The sequence below is a fragment of the Carlito syrichta genome, unplaced genomic scaffold (assembly GCF_000164805.1).
Source record: "Carlito syrichta isolate Samal-C Ts95f unplaced genomic scaffold, Tarsius_syrichta-2.0.1 Scaffold316198, whole genome shotgun sequence".
Taxonomy (NCBI): Eukaryota; Metazoa; Chordata; class Mammalia; order Primates; family Tarsiidae; genus Carlito; species Carlito syrichta.
The window spans coordinates 881,045-899,661 of NW_007260294.1; the positions used below are offsets into that span (position 1 = coordinate 881,045).

Below are 18,617 nucleotides of genomic sequence, written 5' to 3' on the forward strand. Positions count from 1 at the left end.
TTCAAGACCAGCCCAGAAAACATAGCAAAACTTTATCTCTCCAAGAAAATAAAAAAATTAGCTGGGCATGGTGGCACGTGCCTGTAGTTCCAGCTACTCAAGAGGCTGAAGTAGATGCTGCAGTGGGCTGTGATCATGCCACTGTACTTCAGCCTGGGCAACAGAGTGAGACCTTGACTTAAAAATAAATGAATAAATAAAAGAATGCCCCCATCCATCCCGCTGGTTGGCACAGTTGGCTGTGAGCTGCTTGAGTGGTGCCTGGAGTCAGCTGCAAGGTGGTGGCTACAGGTAGAGCCAGCCATGTGGACAGATGGTAGCCTGAACTAACCTCACCATGTTGAGAGCCTTTGTATCTGTCTTTTTTGGCCACAACGGACACAATGATATATGCAGAGTAGTAGTTATAGTTCAAATTCATGATACCAATACAGTAAAATTGCTCATAAAAGTCTTAATAGGTTTTTTTTTCTGCCAGGCAGTAGCCTGCTTGTTTGAACCACATTCATTTCAGTCTGCCAGGTTTCACTGGAGCCAATGAATTTAAATAGGGCCTTGGCAAAGGCTGTGGCGAGATTTGAACCAGAGCTCACGGCAGCACCCTGTGGGCCTGGAGCAGGGATGCCAGGTTCCTGCTGAGTCAGGGTGACACAGATGACACCCTGTGACCCACAGAGGAAGAAACAGGACACCAGAGGACAGGGCCTAGGAGCACCTTCCAGGGAACAGGAGGTGTGTCTGCTCGAAGTCATAGACAAGGTCACTCAGCCGTTGGGCAAAGATGGGCTGGAACTGTACTTCTTTCCACCTTCCTCCTGCTGGCTTTCAGAGTAGGAGGTTGGCAGCAGCTTATTGTCCCTTTTCAGGGCAGTGGAACACACTTGTGATACATTTGCAGGATAGGCGCTGAGCCTCTGGCTGTGTGCTACAGACTGTTACCTGTAGAGGGGATGGAATCTGTCCTGACACACTTCCTCCTCGTGTGCTGACTGGCGGTTTCCATGTGCCTCGTGACCTCTGGGCCACAGGCCTATGGTTTCTGGCTGCCCCAGCTCCTGCAGCTCCTAACCACTACGTGTCCCCCCCACCTCCCCAGTGCCTGCAGCTCCTAACCACCACATGTCCCCTTCAGGGACCTGTCAACTCCTGGTCTTTAATACCTGCATGCTGTGACTTCTTGGGCAGGCTCAAGACCCAAGGTCATTATACCTCCCAATGGTCCAGAAGTGGATCCTGTGACCTCTGCTCCCGCTGCAGCTGCTTCTAGCCGGGTCCACTGCTTGACCCCAGTCCATGCTCCTATCCAAGCATCCTGAGTGTTCTCTATAACCTTTCTAACTCCACGGGTGTCCCATCTCTGCCCTTCATGAAACCAATAGTGGCTGATTCCCATGTGTTCTAGAAGTAGAACCCACACAGCCTTGAAGGCCCTGCACACTCCTGTACAACTCCCCCAACTCGCTCCCCCACTCCCTTCTCTACCCTCCTGCCACTGGTGTCTCCTTACCCAGAGAACTTGTAGCGGACCTGCTGTTACTCCTGCCCCAAGATTTCATCTGCCCAGATTCCCCTTCCTCCTGCTCTTCCAGGCTACTGATTTTTATCCTCCAAGTCCCGCTTCTCTTGCAGTTGTTCCCAAGCCTGGTAGCATCATTAAACCCCTTGGGACATTTGAAAAATCAAATGTGTATTCAGATCTCTCCGGGGCCAAGACACCGGCTCTGGGTGCATTCCCCTGTTCCATCCCATGCAGTTGTCATCGGTTCTAGCGTTGTCTCTTCGTGTGTTTGAACTCCTCTCCCATCCTCTCAGCGTGGTTCTTGAGGTCCTGTCCACCTCCTGTACCCTCAGGTCCAAGGGCTTGGTGTAGGCATGGGACATGTGTCTGCTTGACTGCCTGCATGTGCAAGGTACATGGGAGGACAGAGACTCATGGAACAACCACCCACTCCAAAGGATGCTGGAGGCCAAGACTCTGGCGGGTAAATCGGGGGATCACAGTGTCCTGTCCTGGGTTTTTCCTTAACACCCTGAGATGCTTGAACGTGGTGGTGTGAGGGCTGGGGCTCTGCCTCAGGAGTGGCATTTTCCTTTTGTCTCTGCCATTAACCCTGGCCAATTGCTTGGCCTCTGTCGCAACACCCGGAGGGGGCACGAGGAGAAGTTATTTCTGTGACGTGCTCTAGGAACCTCAGGTAGAAGTGGGGAATGGATTCTGGTCTGCGGCCTTGTCCCCCCATCTTCCTGAAGTGTCCACAGCCCAGGTCCTTGAACGTTCACAGCTGCAGGGTTGGAGGAATGAAGGGACCCTGTGGGGTCTGAGCTCTGCTGAGTGACAGCCAGGAGCAGTACAAGGGGGAGTTGGAGGTGACCTGCCCACCCAGTGACGGAGTGGGGTGACTGTTTTGCACCTGTCGACAGTCTGCCCCCTTGCGAATCTCTTCTCGGTCCTCCTGCCTCCATCGCATCTGGGGACTCTTTTGCTTCATGTGGATTTTCTTTTTTCTCATTACAGTGTGTGAGTTACTGAAAAGATTAGGAAATACGGGCACACCAAGAGCAAAACACCTTGAGCTTGAATAATCTACCCGCTGCAAGAGAGTTACTGTGGACACTCGGGCGTGCCTCCTCCAGACTGTGTGTGTGTGTGTGAAGTATTGTTTGTGTCCATTACTAGCAGAGGTGTGCAGATCCATTTTCTGCACACCTCTGTTTGGATGGTTTCCACCTAATGCTGTGGACTTATTGAGAACTCATCTCGGTGACTGTCATCTGCATGTGAGTGTTGCTTTATTCAGCCTGGCCCATGCCATTGTGGATTGAGGAGGCTGTTGCCACTGTCACCAATGTGCGTGACCATCCTGCAGACAGGAGTCGGTGCACATTCATGGATTATTTTGCCGGGTAAACTCCTAGCAGTGAGCTTGTGCTGTGTAAAAGAGTATGGCCATTTTTGAGAGCCTTGCTATGTTGTCCAGGCATCCTCAGAGTGACAGCCCCTCCGTGTCCCCAGCCCTTAGTCTCTGTAGCTTTCTCTTTCCCTCGGTCTTCCCGGCTCTCTCCCAGATTCCACAGACACATCCCCCCAACTCCATTTCCATACCTTCTGGTTTGTCTGATGCTCCCCTGCTGGATTAAATGTCTTGCAGCCCACATTGATGATGTCGCTAAGAATTTTGGACCTTGGTCTACTGGGGGCTCTCATGATGAGGATCCAAGCCCCATATTCTCCAGTGCACTTGTCCTCCAGCAAATATGTGTTTATGTCATTTTTTGGTTTTGTTGAATCAGGGTCTCACTTGCCCAGGCTGAAGTGCAGTGGCACAATCACGGCTCACCGCAACCTCCAGCTCCTAGGCTCCAGTGATTCTACTGTGTCAGCCTCCTGAGTAATTGGGATACAGTTGTGCACCACCATGCTTGGCTAATTTTGTGTGTGTGTGTTTTGTGGAACTGGGATCTGGCTATGTTGCCCAGACTGACCTCCAGCTCCTGGGTTCAAGCAATCCTCTCAGTTTCCCCAAGTGCTGGGCTTACAGATGTGAGCCACCACACCTGGCTTCTAGTAACTCATCTTTGTCTTTCCTGCCTTGGTTCCTGGCTTACCTGCCCTCTAGACCACCAGTTCTGGAGAGCAGAGATTGTACTTTCCCTCTGTGTATTCCTCGCACTGGCCTACAGAGAGTAGGCATTAAAGGCCAACTGCAGTTAGTGGACTCTCTTCCCCACCTCCTTTCATTACCCAAGCATGCTCTCCCTCTTCTGTGAGGCTGATGTTACGTAGTCCCTTGGTCACATCCTCCTTCCACACCAAGACCTTGTGTCCCCAGATCTCATACCCCTCAAATATTGTGTGCTCTTACTTGCAGTGAGACTTTCTCCCTCTGTTCTGCCTCTCGTGCAACTATACCTTGTCCTCTTTCCGAATCCCTGAACCATTTATCTCTGCTATCTTGTGACTTACCATTTTTCCCATAACGTCCATTTTCAGTCTGTATTCTCTGACATGTTTTACATCTGTCCAGGCTGGCAGCTGTCCCCTGCAAAGTTGCAGGGAGGGACCCAGAATAAGCGATGAAGATGTGTCATTGCCACTTTGGTGTGTGTCTTCATGTGTCTTGCTTTGTATATGAGGGCCACTTGAAGCAAGGTACACAGATAGAATCCACTCTGAAGTCTGTCCCTGTGGGCTCAGTATGCTATGTAGTAGCATGCAGTGTGCTGGCAATTTTACCAGGACTTTCAAGGAGTTATGAAGTCGCTGCTGTTATCAGTGGCTTCCAGAGGGAGAACTGCAGCTCTGGTGGTTTGTAGAACAACATGACATGTGTTAGACACTCTCTGGCAACATCTGAAGCATGAGCCTGGTGAGTGGAAGCCTCCGTCCCCGACCTCAGCAGCGCAGGCCTGAAATGTGAAATGTGACTTCAGCATCTGCTTTCTCATTGGCCGACCTGTGTTCTGCTCTTACCTCTTGCAGGTGTTGGTCTCCATGTTGTTTTTAGAGTCTAACCACCAAGGTCATCAGAGCTGTGGGATTCGTTTTAAAGAGTGTCTGATATTGTTGAAGAAGTTCTGGGAATTGGGGTGGAAGAGGAGTCGGCGAGCTCACAGCCAGGCCTGAACTTGAGTGAGCTTGTATTCTTTGTCGTAACTCATGTTAATACCCGTTAAATCTGTAATGCAAGACTAAAGCCCTGTTTACACAAAAATACTATCCACATTATTAGGTATTATACTGTAAATGAACATGGTGCTGTATAATTATTCTGATAGCCTTCTAGTCAGATGACCTGGAAAATCATAAATGATCTTGGTGAACGGTAATGCATGATGATTTCATGGTTCTTATGCCTCCTAGGTAGACGTGTGATACCTGAATCTGGCGGAATTACCCAATGATATGCCTTTTCGTATCAGTAACATGCCTGAGCTATCAGAGTACTTGTTGGCTAGTTGAAACATTGACATTATCAGACAAGGATTTATTCATGCACACATGTATAGTCTCTCTTGCCATCTGGAGAGAGGTAGGATGCTCTTTTTGTTGTATTTAAGTCTTTCTGTATTCAAACCATGAAACCAAAAATATTCATTTTCTAGGTAATACATGGTATGATTCTCATAACTAACGTAATGTCTGTGCAGGGGTCATTAAGCAAATATGATTTTTGCCTCAACAAAGTGGCAGCAAGTTACTCTGCAGGGCAGTGCAGTTGGCTGTGTGGTATGGGTGCCTGTGTGATAGTGAGTGCTTGCATGGCTGTGGGTGGCTGTGTGGTGTAGGTGCTTGTGTGGCTATGAGTAGCTACATGGCAGTGGTTGCCTGCATGGCAGTGGTTGCCTGTGTGTCTGTGGTTGCCTGCGTGGCGTTGGTTGCCTGTGTGGCTATGGTTGCCTGCATGGTGGTGGGTGCTTGTGTGACAGTGGTGGCTGTATCCCCTGTCTTGCTTACATGTAGGTCCTCAGTGAGAGAGAGACTGTGGTACAGAGCCGTTGAGTCTCCGGCTAGTACTCTCCTGCAGCCCACACTACTCCTGAATGTTCCCCAGCATTCAGAAATATGTATTTTGTCTGATGAATGATAGAGTGATGTATTGAACACACTGTTTTTCCTTTCTTTGGGGCATTATTGTAAGCAGGTGACATTCTGGGAATCAGCTGAGTTAACTTGCCTATAAAAATGTGTTTTTAATAAAAATGTGTTCTCGACTGTACACAGTGTCTTGTGCCTGTAATCCAAGCACTTTGGAAGGCCACAGGAGGACTGCTTGTGACCAGTAGTTTGAGATCAACCTGGGCAAAAAAAAGTAGCCAGACTTGGTGGCATGCGCCTATAGTCCTAGCTACTAAGGAAGGTGAAGAGGGAGACTCGCTTAAGTTCAGGAGTTAGAGATTGCAGTGGGCTCTGATTATGCCACTGTATTCCAGTCTGAGAAACAGATTGAGACCCTGTCGCCAAAAAAAAAAAAGGGGGTTCTCTTTAGGATGTTTAGAAGTGACTGAATGTTCTGTGAAACAGATGAAAAGCATTTCGATTTTCTCTCTCTCTCTCTCTCTCTCTCTCTCTCTGTATTCTCCAGAGACTTGAGATATCTCAGTGTATCACTGAAATATTTGTACATTTAAAATACAAAACAGTGTAAAGAAAAAAAAAACACGTCTGGAAAGCTCTTATGGGTCTGCCCACTCTTTGGAAATCAGTGCATCCTTGACCCATCCGGTTCATCCTGGAGCTCAGGTTTGATCATGACCTTCCTTAGAAACTCAGTCATTCCCTTTTCCTAGAGAAAAATGGCCAACGCTTTCCTTGCTTCAGGGCCATCTCCAGTCGTGTGTATGTATCTTTTATTTTAGATTCAGAGATACAAGTACATGTTTGTTATACGGTCATGTTTCATACTGGTGAAGGTTGGGCTTCCAGTGACCCAATCCCCAGTGAACACTGGACTCAGTAGGCAGCTTCTGAACCTTCCTCCCCTCCCCCTGGCACCCCTCGTGGAGTCCCCAATATCTATTACTCCATCTTTATGACCACTGACACTCACATATGAGTGAGAACATGCAGGTTTGGTCTTCGTTTCTGAGTTATTCCACTGAGAATGACCATCTCCAGCTCTACCCATGTTGCTGCAGAGGACATGACCTTGTCCTTCTTCTTGGCTGCATGGTATTCCATAGCATGTAAAATGTGCTATCCCACATTTTCTTTATCCAGCAAGTTGTTGATGGCCACTTGGGTTGGTTCCATGATTTTGCTGTTGTGAACAGTGCTGTGATGGGCATGGGATGTAGGCGTCTTTTGTATATAGGGATTTCTTTTTCTTGTCTAGGAAAAGACCTCCAGGAGTGGGATTGCTGGGTTGGTGTTAATTCTGTCTAGTTCTTTGATAAATCTCCACACTATTTTCCACAGAGTTTGAACTAGATTACCCTCCCATCGACAGGGAATGAGTGCACCCTTTTCTCTGCATCTGTGCCATCTGTTGTTCTTTGTCCCCCCCCCCCCCTTTTTTTGAGTTAGGGTCTCACTCTATCACCCAGACTGGAGTTCAGTGGCATGATGTCAGCACACTGCAGCTTCCATCTCCTGGGTGCAGGCGATCCTCCTGCCTCAGTCTCCCAAGTTGCTGGGACTACAGGCATGTGTCACCATGCCTTGCTAATTTTTTTATTTTTATTTTTTATAGAGGATGAGGTCTCTCTCCATTGCCCAGCCTGGGATTGTTCTTTTTTAATGAAAACCATTCTGATGGTGTAAGATGATACTCCACTGTGGTTAAAATGTGCATGTCTCTGATGATTAGTGATGTTCAGCATTTTTCATGTATGTTGGCTGCTTGTGTGTCTTCATTGGAGACGTGTTCTTTGCCCACTTTGTGAATTTTTTTTCCTGTGGAATTGGGACCCCATATTCCTAACTTCATTTCACGGCATACACTGCATTGTTGAGACAAAGCCAGTTGTTCTCCATCTTCCACAGCCATGCCTGAGCTTTCTCGCCACACGTGTCCTTCTACCCATCCACACCCCCTGCTGTAGACCTGAATCTTACCCAGCCTATAAGGCCCAGCTACATTTCAGTTTCTGCCACCAAGGCTTCTTGGGTTCTCTACCAGGACTCCGCCGTCATCAGCCTGGTCCTTACCTGTGATCTGTCTTTGCCGTATGCTACCGTTTCTAGACTGGTACCATCTGCCTTACCAGATGAGATGTTATGGGGGGTCGCATTTCATGTTTGATTGATCTGTGTCCCCCTGGACTGTATCCATAGTTCCGTTCGCAAGTGGTCTGTAGGTGTCAGTAATGAACGGGTATCACAAGCTGTTGCTACACGGTACAGTTGTGCCCATTAGTGACACAGATGTCCTTTGCTCTTATGCAGTCATATCTCTGTCTAAATTGTCAAAGCTTTAATTATAGAACCCAGTGAGGTGCCTGGAGGGAGGTGGAAGCAGATGTGATATTGGATAAAGCTGCTACTTTTGAAATCATCAAGCATTGACTATGTCTCCTGTAGTAGATCTGTCATGTCTCTTTGGTTCCATGTGTGGTTATTTCAGCCCCCTGTATGTGAACATGAGCACATGTGTACAGGCTGGAATTGTGCTTTGTGGCTGTGACATCTCATTTTTCCCCTAGTGTGTGTTTGCATGTCCCTTCCGCACAGACTGTGATGTCACGTTTCATGTTTGTTTTGTGTTGCAGGTTGATATCTTTCCAAGAGTTCGTGGCCTTCGAGTCTGTCCTGTGTGCCCCTGATGCTTTGTTTATGGTGGCCTTTCAACTGTTTGACAAAACTGGCAAAGGAGAAGTGACTTTCGGTAAGGAGCATGACCATGTGCACATCTGTGTGTGGACCTATGTGAGCTTATTTTTTTTTTCAGGAATGAAAAGGAAGTGTGTGCAGATGCTATAAGAAGTTTGCTTTCAGCAAAGACATCTTGGTTCACATGTCTGCCTGTTTGCAACAGCATGCTTCTGACTCGGTGGATTAGCTACTCTGGTTTAGTGTTAAGGCGGGGCATGTGGCCCAACACTTTTCACAGTCATGGGATGTGAGAACCACACAGGATGCCTGCCCCTTCCCTGAGCTGGTGTGGTGCAACCCATGGCTGCAGGGATACACTGATGATCAGACGTCCTGCCTACGCTCTGGATTTCAAGTCCTAACCTGGTCCTTACAAAGTGGTTTGCAGCTTGAGGGACTGCCCAGAGTAGTAGTTCTGATGGTCCCTGCAGGACCTTGTTCTTCTGAACACTACACCCATCCTGGCTCAGGCTGTGCCTACCGGCTGCTGCCTTCTTTATTTTGAAAGGCAGGAAACTCTTCATGAGGATCAGTTGCAAAGCTGAAGTCTGTTAAGTGCTTGGGAGGCACTCAGTGGTTTCCGAATCTTCCTGTTGCCATGTTTCTTGTCCAGTGCTGCTGGGGGAGCAAGGCATTTCCATTGTGGATTTTTTTTTGTTTTTTTGTTTTTGAGTTGGAGTCTCCCTCCGTCACCCAGGTTGAAATGCAGTAGCATGCTTGTGGCCACCCCAGCGCCGACCTGCTGGGCTCTGGTGATCCTTCTGCCTCAGCCTTCCAAGTAGCCAGAACTACTGGTGTGTGCTACCACAACCGATTAATGTTTAATTATTTTAGAGATGAGATCTTACCATGTTGCCCAGGCTGGTCTTGAACTTGCAGGCTCAGGCACTTCTCTCACCTTGACCTCCCAAAGTGCTGAGATTACAGGCTTGAGCCACTGTGCCCGGCCTCTATTATGGGTTTTAAGAAGGCGTGCACACATGTGTTACAAAGCTCTTGGTCTGAAATCTCTGGCACATGCACATGGTCAGTCTTACAGTGCTAATTTAAGACATACACGATGCCTCTTGCTGATATTTCCCCAGTTGTTGTGTCTGCTGTGGATCCCATTAGTCACCCTGCTCCACAGTGTTGGGGAATTTGAATTCTACTTTTGTCTAGTGGAAATCACCACTGGACCTTCTGAAAATTCAAAGTATGTCCTATGCACTAGCAATTTCTTGGATTAAAATCTAAAGTGTTTGTTTGTATAGAACCATTACACATTTTTCTCTTCCTTTGACTTTTTTATTTTTTTATTACCTTGGGCAAAATTTCATGACATGTTTTGTGTCAAGTTGTATTCTTAGTATATGAATGTAACCACATTTCATAGTCCAAACTTTGGCGGTAATGGTGGTGTGTGTATGTGGGAGAGGGGGACTGTAGTTTTTAATTGAACTTCAAAGACAGGGTTCTCAACTCTGCCTAGGTAAGTATCAGAGAGTCCAAGAATGACTGCAGTTGTCATTTTTTGCCTAAATGAGCATCTCCCCTCCCCAGGATTAGGTTTAAGCAAATTTCAGAGGGGCCAGTGATCTGCCCAAGATAAAAGCCACTTTTTATGGAGAGGAGTTGAACTAGTGGGCATGTGTCTTGTTAAAACTTTTCTGCCACAAATATCAACTATAGGACCGTTTATGAACCACTTGAAAACATAATGATCATCAGTTTTGGACTGTGTGCCTTTTGATTTGGGATATATGAAGAAGTGGAATGTATCAGACACCCGTGTACAATACAAGAGATTATAGAAGACACTTTTCCTGTAACTGAAATAAATGTATAGTAACTACTGAATTATAAAATGTGTGGAAAGACTGCTGGTTGGCTGGCTGGTGAGACTGCCCAAAGAAAATTTGTTCTGATTTTCACAGCGTCCAGGAAGGAGGAAATGGGCTCCAATCCGTGTCGTGCTGGGAGACCCTGACTGGCTTGTGCCACCCTGCCCAGCAGCCTGGATCCCAAGGAAATGAGTCCAGTCTTGTTTTTCATTGAAAACCACAGTGGCCTCTTGTACTTTCATCTTCACTTTGAAAGCTTTTGTGAGTTAGTTACTTTAGAGTAGTGTTTTCTGCTTTTGCTAATAAGTGGTATGTGCAGAAGGACTTCCCTGAGGCTTTTAGTTTACTAAGGCTCTGAGAAGTCCTGCAAAAAAAATAAGTCTATTTAGCTTTGTTTAAGCCAGCATTCAGCATATGGATTTGAACAGGCCTGTGTCTGGTCCATGCCCTACTGAACAAAACTCACATAACTGAGAGGGTTTCTGAGCTGGTTCTGCTAAGTGAGTCCTTCTCTGTGTGTCAATTCTCTGATGTGGTGTTGTTTGGTGGCACCTTCCTGCGTGCCAGTTTGAGTGTGTCCAGGAGCTCATGCACTGACGAACATGATGTCGGTGGATTTGGGACATGGGCAGGCATGATGGCAGAGGAAGCACATGGAACTCCTACCGGCTTGCTTGGATTCAGGTAGTGGAAGATGAAAAGGGCTGAGAGTGTGGGAAAGAGAAGGGCTGAAAGTGAGGCCCACTGTCACATTCAGTATCAGCAACCAGAGGGATGTCAGAGTTGACTGGAAGAGGGTGGACTTCATTTTTAAGCTTGCTGGAGAGGAGTGCCATTTGCTACTCCTTGGTAAAGACTTATGGGATGTGAAATATTAAAAAAGACAACTGGGAGGAAGAGGTTAAGAGTAGGAAGGGACGTGATTTGGGGAACGTTCTCTGTTAATATTGGTTTTTATTTTGGTGTTTCACAAAAATAATGTGTGATTTTGGTTAAAGGAACTTATTGCCCCACCATAGATTTGATTTTTATCTTTCAGGGATGGGAAGGAACCCCAGTATATTTCCTTACACTGATGTTCTAATAGAGAATAAGAATTCTGCGAAGGCATGGCATGAGTTTGAAAGTGAGTCACCTCAATGCGAAGGAGGATGGGAGCACGCCTGGGCACTGAGCATCTTTCCAGAGACCCTAGGGACTGTTCAGAAGCTGTTCCAGTTCATTGGGTCAAAAATCCACTATTTACGAAACACTAAATACGGATTTGCACGATTGACCATAATGGCTTCAATTTTGAAAGATAGTAGTATCAGAGAGCACTTCCAGTTGGTGGGATAATTTGAGAATGGTCTATGCTCAAATGGCTAAAATATTGTACTTTTTTGCTACTGCATGACTCCATTTTAAAAATAAAGAGGGAGAAAAGGCAGGCACAACGTCAGAGAGAAAAATCCTGTAACCACTTGCAGCCCTCCTAGTTAACCATGCCTAAAGATTCACCGCTCCCTGGAGGGCTGTCAGGTCTGGGGAGGCCTGGTGGGGGGCTGCTGTCCCCGAGTTGCACATGTGCCTCCTTGCGTGCTGTGGACACAAGATGGGTGTGCGGAAAGCCAATGAGCAGGAAAAAAGGCACAGGGAGCAGAAAGCTAACCGAAACCCGAAAACCTGGAGCCCTGGGAAATTGGACTATTTTAAACTATACTGCTCACTTAAAAATAGTAAAATTATACCATTATTCTTTCAGTATGAGAGAGAGATAAAAATACAGTTTTTCTAAATTGGAAAATTTGCCGTAATCTTGCTACTAATGACTGATTTCTCCCACAGTTGCAAGGCAGTTTTTGCTCTGATAGGTTGATAAAGGAAACAAAATCAAGAACATGTTGGAAGTTTTCGGAGAAAATTACAGTTTAGGTATATGTTGGGGGTGGGTACTTAGACATTTTAATTGAAATAAAACAGTTTGATACTAATATGGGATCACTGTGGGTGTACATTTGTAGTACATCTGCCCTTGAGGCGTTAAAGTTGGGTTAAACGTATGTTAATTTTTCTGCAAGAAAATTATTTTTGATAACATCTGTCTAAGGAAGCTAGCTTAGGAAATAGGTTTTTTAAACAATATAGATATTATACTTGCATTTAGAGAAGAAATGAGGTTCTTTGTAATGCTTTAGGCAGTGGAGTTTTTCTGTTGTGTTCTTCTCTAACAGCGAGAAAAGTTAACAATGATTAGCACACAACAGATGACTAAAGCAAGCCACACATCTGGAGGCTGACTACAGCCACTCAGGAACTCTGAACACCATTTTAATTGACCCACTTTGAATATCATGAAAGGCTCCCCCTGACTTACCATCCCCAGCTGAACATACTTTTTCCAGCAGATAGATGGAAACCCTCTCGTTTGCCTCCCTGTTTTTGGTTGTTACTGCATGTGATAGACGATGAATAGCTTATGCCAACTATCTGTCGGCCTGGAGCCATTTGTTACCTAACAGTCACAGTGATGACATGAATGGCGTATTCATCCTGAGGATGGATAGCTCCCAGGTTTAGGGTAGGAGGGATTCTTACCAAGCAGGCCGACTGCAGGTTCCCATTGTCACAGCATGGGCGTTGGTGACCCTGCAGACTCCTGGCCCTATCTCAGACCTACTGATTCAGAACTCTTGGGTGTGGGGCTTGGGAACGTATTCCACACAAGCTCTCAAGGGAACGCAGTCCATGCTTCAGTTGAACAATGGCTGGTGTCGTTTATGGCTTTTGTTCAGGGATGAGGGACAGGCCCTGCCTTCTGGCACTGGAAGGACAGTGTTCTTCACTGGGCACCCGGTGACCTGAGCCAGGACAGTCCCATCCCCTTCCATGTTGGGATCCGGAGGCATGTCAGAGCTGCTGAGTCCTCATGTGCACCAGCACCGCAGGTAACTCAACACAGTATCTGGCTCCGTGGGGCTGTGTGTGAACTTGTATTTTGAAAGATACTCATCACACCACACCTCCATGCTCCGAATAATCATTTAAGAAGTTTGCAGGGGCTTGCAGGGAACTGGATTTTAATGTGAAGTGCTTCCGCTCTACCTACTCTGTCTTAATGACCACCATTTCCCCCTAGAAGCTTCTTGCGCAAGTCTGAATTGAAGCAGAACACTTCTTTCCTCTTCAGACCCTTAGCTATGATGAATATAAAAAGGCACTCATCCAAAGAGTTTGAAATGGTGACCCTGAGGTAGGCATCTGGCGTGGAGACAGGCTGCGTTGCTGCCCCATTATGCTATTTAACTCGCAGATTCGGCAATTTGTCTTTTTCCCTGCTTCAAAGACGATGGCCTGTGAGCTGTTGCCAGCCGCATCAGCAGGGTGGAGTGTTACCTCCCTCCAAGCAAAACCACAACTTTCTGGAGAATTTAGCACCCAGGAGAGCCCTCCCCGACCTCTCCTTCCCTCTGAGAGAGGCTCCTTTCCTGTTTAACACAAACATCCCTTTTGTATTTATTGTATTGATGGAATTTTTAGAATCCATGAGAGAGAGATGATGGTTTAGTGTTTGAAATAATATAGCTTGATGAATCTTTTTTATTTTAATGGAAAACTCTTTTTCATTGACTTGCTGCTTCAAAAAGTGAGTCTTTTAAGAATTAAAGTGCATTAATTTAGTTATTCTGTATGGAAACAAAAACATAGACAGTTAAAATTTGCATAAGTGAAGACCTTGATGATTTCAGATTATAGTGTGGTGGAGGTTAAGAAGTAAGAGCCCATAGAATTTGTAAAAACAAATTCAATCTAACCACTTAATGGCATGTGCAAGTAATTTGCCAATTAAATATTTCTAGTATCTGAAAGATCTTCAAAGTGAAGAGTGGAGGTTCTTAATCTTTCTTAATTTTATACTTTAAGAAACATAATAGAAAATTGCTTAGTTTATAATCACTTTTCATTCAGAATTTCATATGTGAGCTCAGAGAAGGATGGATTTTAAATATTTGGGGAAAATTATTGCTTTTTGAGAGACGTATAAACTATGATATTTCCAAATCACACCCTGCCTGATTTTTTTTGTATCATTTGTAAATATTTGGCACCCAGATAATAATAATTTTCACTATAATTAAAATTTTAGATTTTGGAGTCTCTCCATTTAGATGGGCACCGACTGTGTTGAGAACATTGCCAAAACAGTGCTCTAAGCTGGATAGTTCATTCCCATTTTAAAGACTGAGAAAATTGAGTCAGAACAAGTAGTTTACGTAATGTCACTCATTACTAAGAGGCAGACCTCTGACAGCCCCCCCTAAAAAACCCCACCAGTCTTATTGGAATAGAATTCTCTCATTTATCTATGTACAGTGTCTAGTCCAGTGGTTTTTAGTATATCCACAGACTTGTGCAGCTACCACCACATTCAGTTGGGAACATTTCATCACCCCAACAGGAAAGCCCACACCTGAGCAGCCTCTTCCGCCTCCCATTTCCTTCAGATCCTCCATTCTCTGGTGACTGTTGAGCTTTTTGTCTCTATGGATTTGTCAGTTCCAGATATTTCACATAAATGAAATCTTTCAATATGTGTCTTTTGTGACTGGTTTATTTTACTTAGCTTGATGTTTCCATGTTTTAGCATGTACTTTATTCTTTTTTATTGATGAGTACTATTCCATTGTGTGGATAGACCACAGTATGTTTATCTGTTCATCAGTTAATGAACAGATGGTGGTTTCCACTCTTTGGCTATTACAAGTTATGTTGCTGCAAGCATTCACATATATGTTTTTGTATGGACATATGTTTTCATTTCTCTTGACTATATACGTGAGAGTGGAATTGCTGGGTCATATGATAATTCTGTGTTTCATCTTTTGAGTACTGCCAGACCATTTTCCAAGGTGGCTGCACCATTTTATGTTCCCACCAGCAGTGTATGAGGATTGCCATTTCTTCACGTCTTCCATGACACTTGCTATTGTCCCTTTCTGAGTTCAGCCACTCTGGTGGGATGATGTGCCATCTCATTGTGGTTCCAATTTTCACCTCCTTGATGGCTAACAGTGTCGAGCATCTTTTCATGTGCTTTCTGGCAATTTGCTTGCCATCTGTCTACTCAGAGTGTGTGCTCAGATCTTTTGCCCATTTTTAAATTGGATTGTCTTTTTATTGCATTGTAAGAATTCTTTGTGTATTCTAGATTTCCTTATCAGGTATGTGATTTGGATTTTTTCTCCCAGTCTGTGAGCTATGTTTCTACTTTCTTGATGGTGTCCTTTGGAGTATAAAATTTTAAATTTTGATGAAGTCTAATTTATTTATTTTAGTTTGCTTTTTTGAGTTGGGGTCTCACTCTGTCATCCAGGCTTAAGTGCAGTGGCACTTACTGCAGCCCCAACCTCCTGGGTTCAGGCAATCCTTCTGCCTCAGCCTCCCAAGTAACTGGGACTAGAGGTGTATGCCACCACGCCCAGCTAATTTTTTTTTTTTTTTTGGTAGAAATGAGGACTTGCTACGTTGTCCAGGCTGGTCTCGAACTCCTGGGCTTAAGCAATTCTTCTGCCTCAGCCTAAAGTGCTGGGATCATAGGCGTGAGCCACCTGCCTGGACCAATTTATCTACTTCTTTTGTTGCTTGTGGCTTTGGTTATCAAATAAACTTTTCCTAATCCAGGGTCACAAAGATCATGCTTATTTTTTTTCTAAAATTTTCTTGAAAATATGCCTATAAAAAAAACCTTTTGTCAGTTTTAGCACTTATATTTAGGTCTTTGATCCATTTTTGAGTTAATCTTTGTATGTGGTTAAGATGGGACCCAACTTCATTCTTTTGTATGTTGAAATCCAGTTGTCCTAGCACCATTTTCTAGAAAAATGAATCTTTTCCTATTGAGCTGCCTCGTCACCTTTATTGATAATTGGTTGACCATAAACGTAAGGGTTGGTTTATTTAGTTATTTATTCATCAAGTCAAGGTCTTACTCTGTTGTGCAGACTAGAGTGCAGTGACACAATCATGGCTCACCGCAGCCTCGACCTCCTGGGCTCCAGCAATCCTCCCTCCTCAGTCCCCGAGTAGCTGGAATTATAGGCATATGCCACCATGCCTGGCTAATCGTTTTGATGTTTTTTGTAGAGACGAAGTCTCGCCATGTTGCCCAGGGTGGTCTTGAACTCTTCTCCCACCTTGGCCTCCCCGAGTGCTGGGATTACAGGTGTGAGCCACTGTGCCCAGCCTATTTTTTGACTCTCAATTCTATTCTTATGTTCTCTATGTCTATCCTTTGCCAGTACCACACAGTCTTGATTACCATAGCTACACATTTGTAATAAGTTTGAAATTCAATTTTGTTCTTTATCAGTTCTTCTAGTTTGCTTGTATTTTTGAATTGGCTTGTCAATTTCTATAAAGAAGCCAGCTAGGATTTTGATAGAAATTACATTGAATCAATAGATAATTTTAGGGAATACTGCCATTTTAATGTTAACTTTGGGGAGTTTTGCCATCTTAACAATATTAAGTCTTTTAATCCATGAACATGGGATGTCTTCCTATTTACTTTGGTCATCTTTAGTTTTTTTCAACAATGTTTTGTAGTTTTTGGAATATCAGTTTTGTACTTCTTTCATTAAGTTTATTCCTAGGTAGTTTATTCTTTTTGAGGCTACTGGTTTGTTTTGTTTTGTTTTTGAGTTGGAATCTCACTCTGTTGCCCACACTGGAGTGCAGTGGCTGCTCCCGACCACCACAGCCTCGCCTGCTGGGCTCCAGCGATCCTTCCGCCTCATCATTCCAAGTAGCTGGAACTACAGGCACACGCTACCACACTGGGTAATGTTTTGATTTATTGTAGAGATGAGGTCTCGCCAAGTTGCCCAGGTGGGTCTCGAACCCACGGGCTCAGGCAATCCACTCACCTCAGCCTCCCAAAGCGCTGGGATTGCAGGCTGAGCCACCAAGCCCAGCTTTTTTGAAGCTATTGTAAGCAGAATTGTTTTTTAAATTTCATTTTTGGGTTGCTTATTTCAAAGATATAGCAGTACAATGGACTTTTGTATATTGATCTTCTGTTTTCCAACCTTACTAGACTTATTTGTTAGTTAACTTTTTGTGTGGATTTCTTAGGACTTTCTATATATAAGATTACACAATCTATAACCCAACTTTTAAAGGTCCCAACTCTATCCACTATAACTGTATTTTGTAACCTGGGAAATCTATTAACTTGGGGGAAATTAGTTGACTTTTTGAGGTTGTCTTTAGGAACAACTGCTACTTTGTAATTGTCTTTTTATGATATAAAAAAATGCAGCAGACTTTTAAGCTGAAAGCATTTGTGGAGAAAGCGGAGTTTCACAAATAAACTCAAAGGATTCGTGTGCTTATTTTGTGAAGGTTTACTTTAAATAATATTGCTATTATTTGGTGAAATTATGGGAACTGCAGGCCTTCCAAGCGTCACTTGTTTGGCGTGGCCTGAAATAGCGATGATTATGCTTTGCTTTAAGAGATAAGCTTTCTGATATGCTTTTACTTTCAGGAGGAGTGACTAAACTGAGAAAAATACGACTTTATGTATCAAAATATGCACTTAGTGCAACCTTCACATTTTAATGCTTATTCAGTTTTGTTTCTTTGCCTGCATGACTTCAACTGGGGGTAAGATTTTAAGACCTGTGTTTTAGACCAGGAGAGACCTCCTTCTCATCCTTTGGAAGTTAGAGGTAGGTCTGCCACATGGCACTTATTGAAAGCCTTTAGCAGGTGAGTTATGAGCTATTCTGAACCAAATAAGAAACCAAAAAGGCTGAAACATTCTGGTTTCTGCTTTCCTCTCCAGGACTGCAAGTCCGGTTTGGAATTGTTGGAAAACAGCAGGGGTTTAGTGAGAGGGCAATCTAAGCTTGGCCCCTGGAGCCTTTTCTGCTAACACTAGTGGTGGCATTGCCCACAAGAACTGGAGGATGAGGCAGAAGTAAACTTGCACTTGTGGGAATCTTAAACACTCAGGTGTTAAGCGAGAAAGCCATTTATGTCTCCTAAAAGGAGAAAAGATCATTAACCCAAGGTGGTATCATAATGCTTTCCGAGGTGAAGGGGAAATGCAAGTGGCTCATCCGAGTCCTGGATTTATAAGTGTTTCTATTCTTGAGCTCACAAGAAGGCGTAAGACCAAACATGTCAGAAAATGGAAGCCCCAGAATGACTTATTGGAGCAGAATGAAATATTCAGAAACATAGGAATCTATTTCGGAAAACATGTGTGAGCTTTTCCAGAGTGGCAGCACTTAATATTCTGTTGTAAAAGAGTTTATTAGCTGTGAAATGAATAGAAACACTGGCAGGCGTCCTCTCCTTCGCATATCAGTTGGCTTGTTGAGGCAGAGCAACTGGTGCTCTCACGACATTCAGTATGTCCTCCTGTTGGCCGGGCAGGAGAGGAAGGAATGTGTACATGCTATGCCAAGCATAGACAGCCTGGGACCTCTTAGTAC

General features: G+C 44.6%; 1 protein-coding gene across 1 annotated transcript in view; it reads left to right on the plus strand.

Moving 5' to 3' along the window:
• SLC25A13 (solute carrier family 25 member 13) overlaps positions 1 to 18,617 on the plus strand; it is a 145,921-nt gene that overhangs the window by 33,090 nt on the left and 94,214 nt on the right. Inside the window, exon 3 of the mRNA XM_021706896.1 lies at positions 8,209 to 8,324. Within this exon, the coding sequence (XP_021562571.1) occupies positions 8,209 to 8,324 (116 nt within the window). The remainder of the gene's footprint in view (positions 1 to 8,208; positions 8,325 to 18,617) is intronic.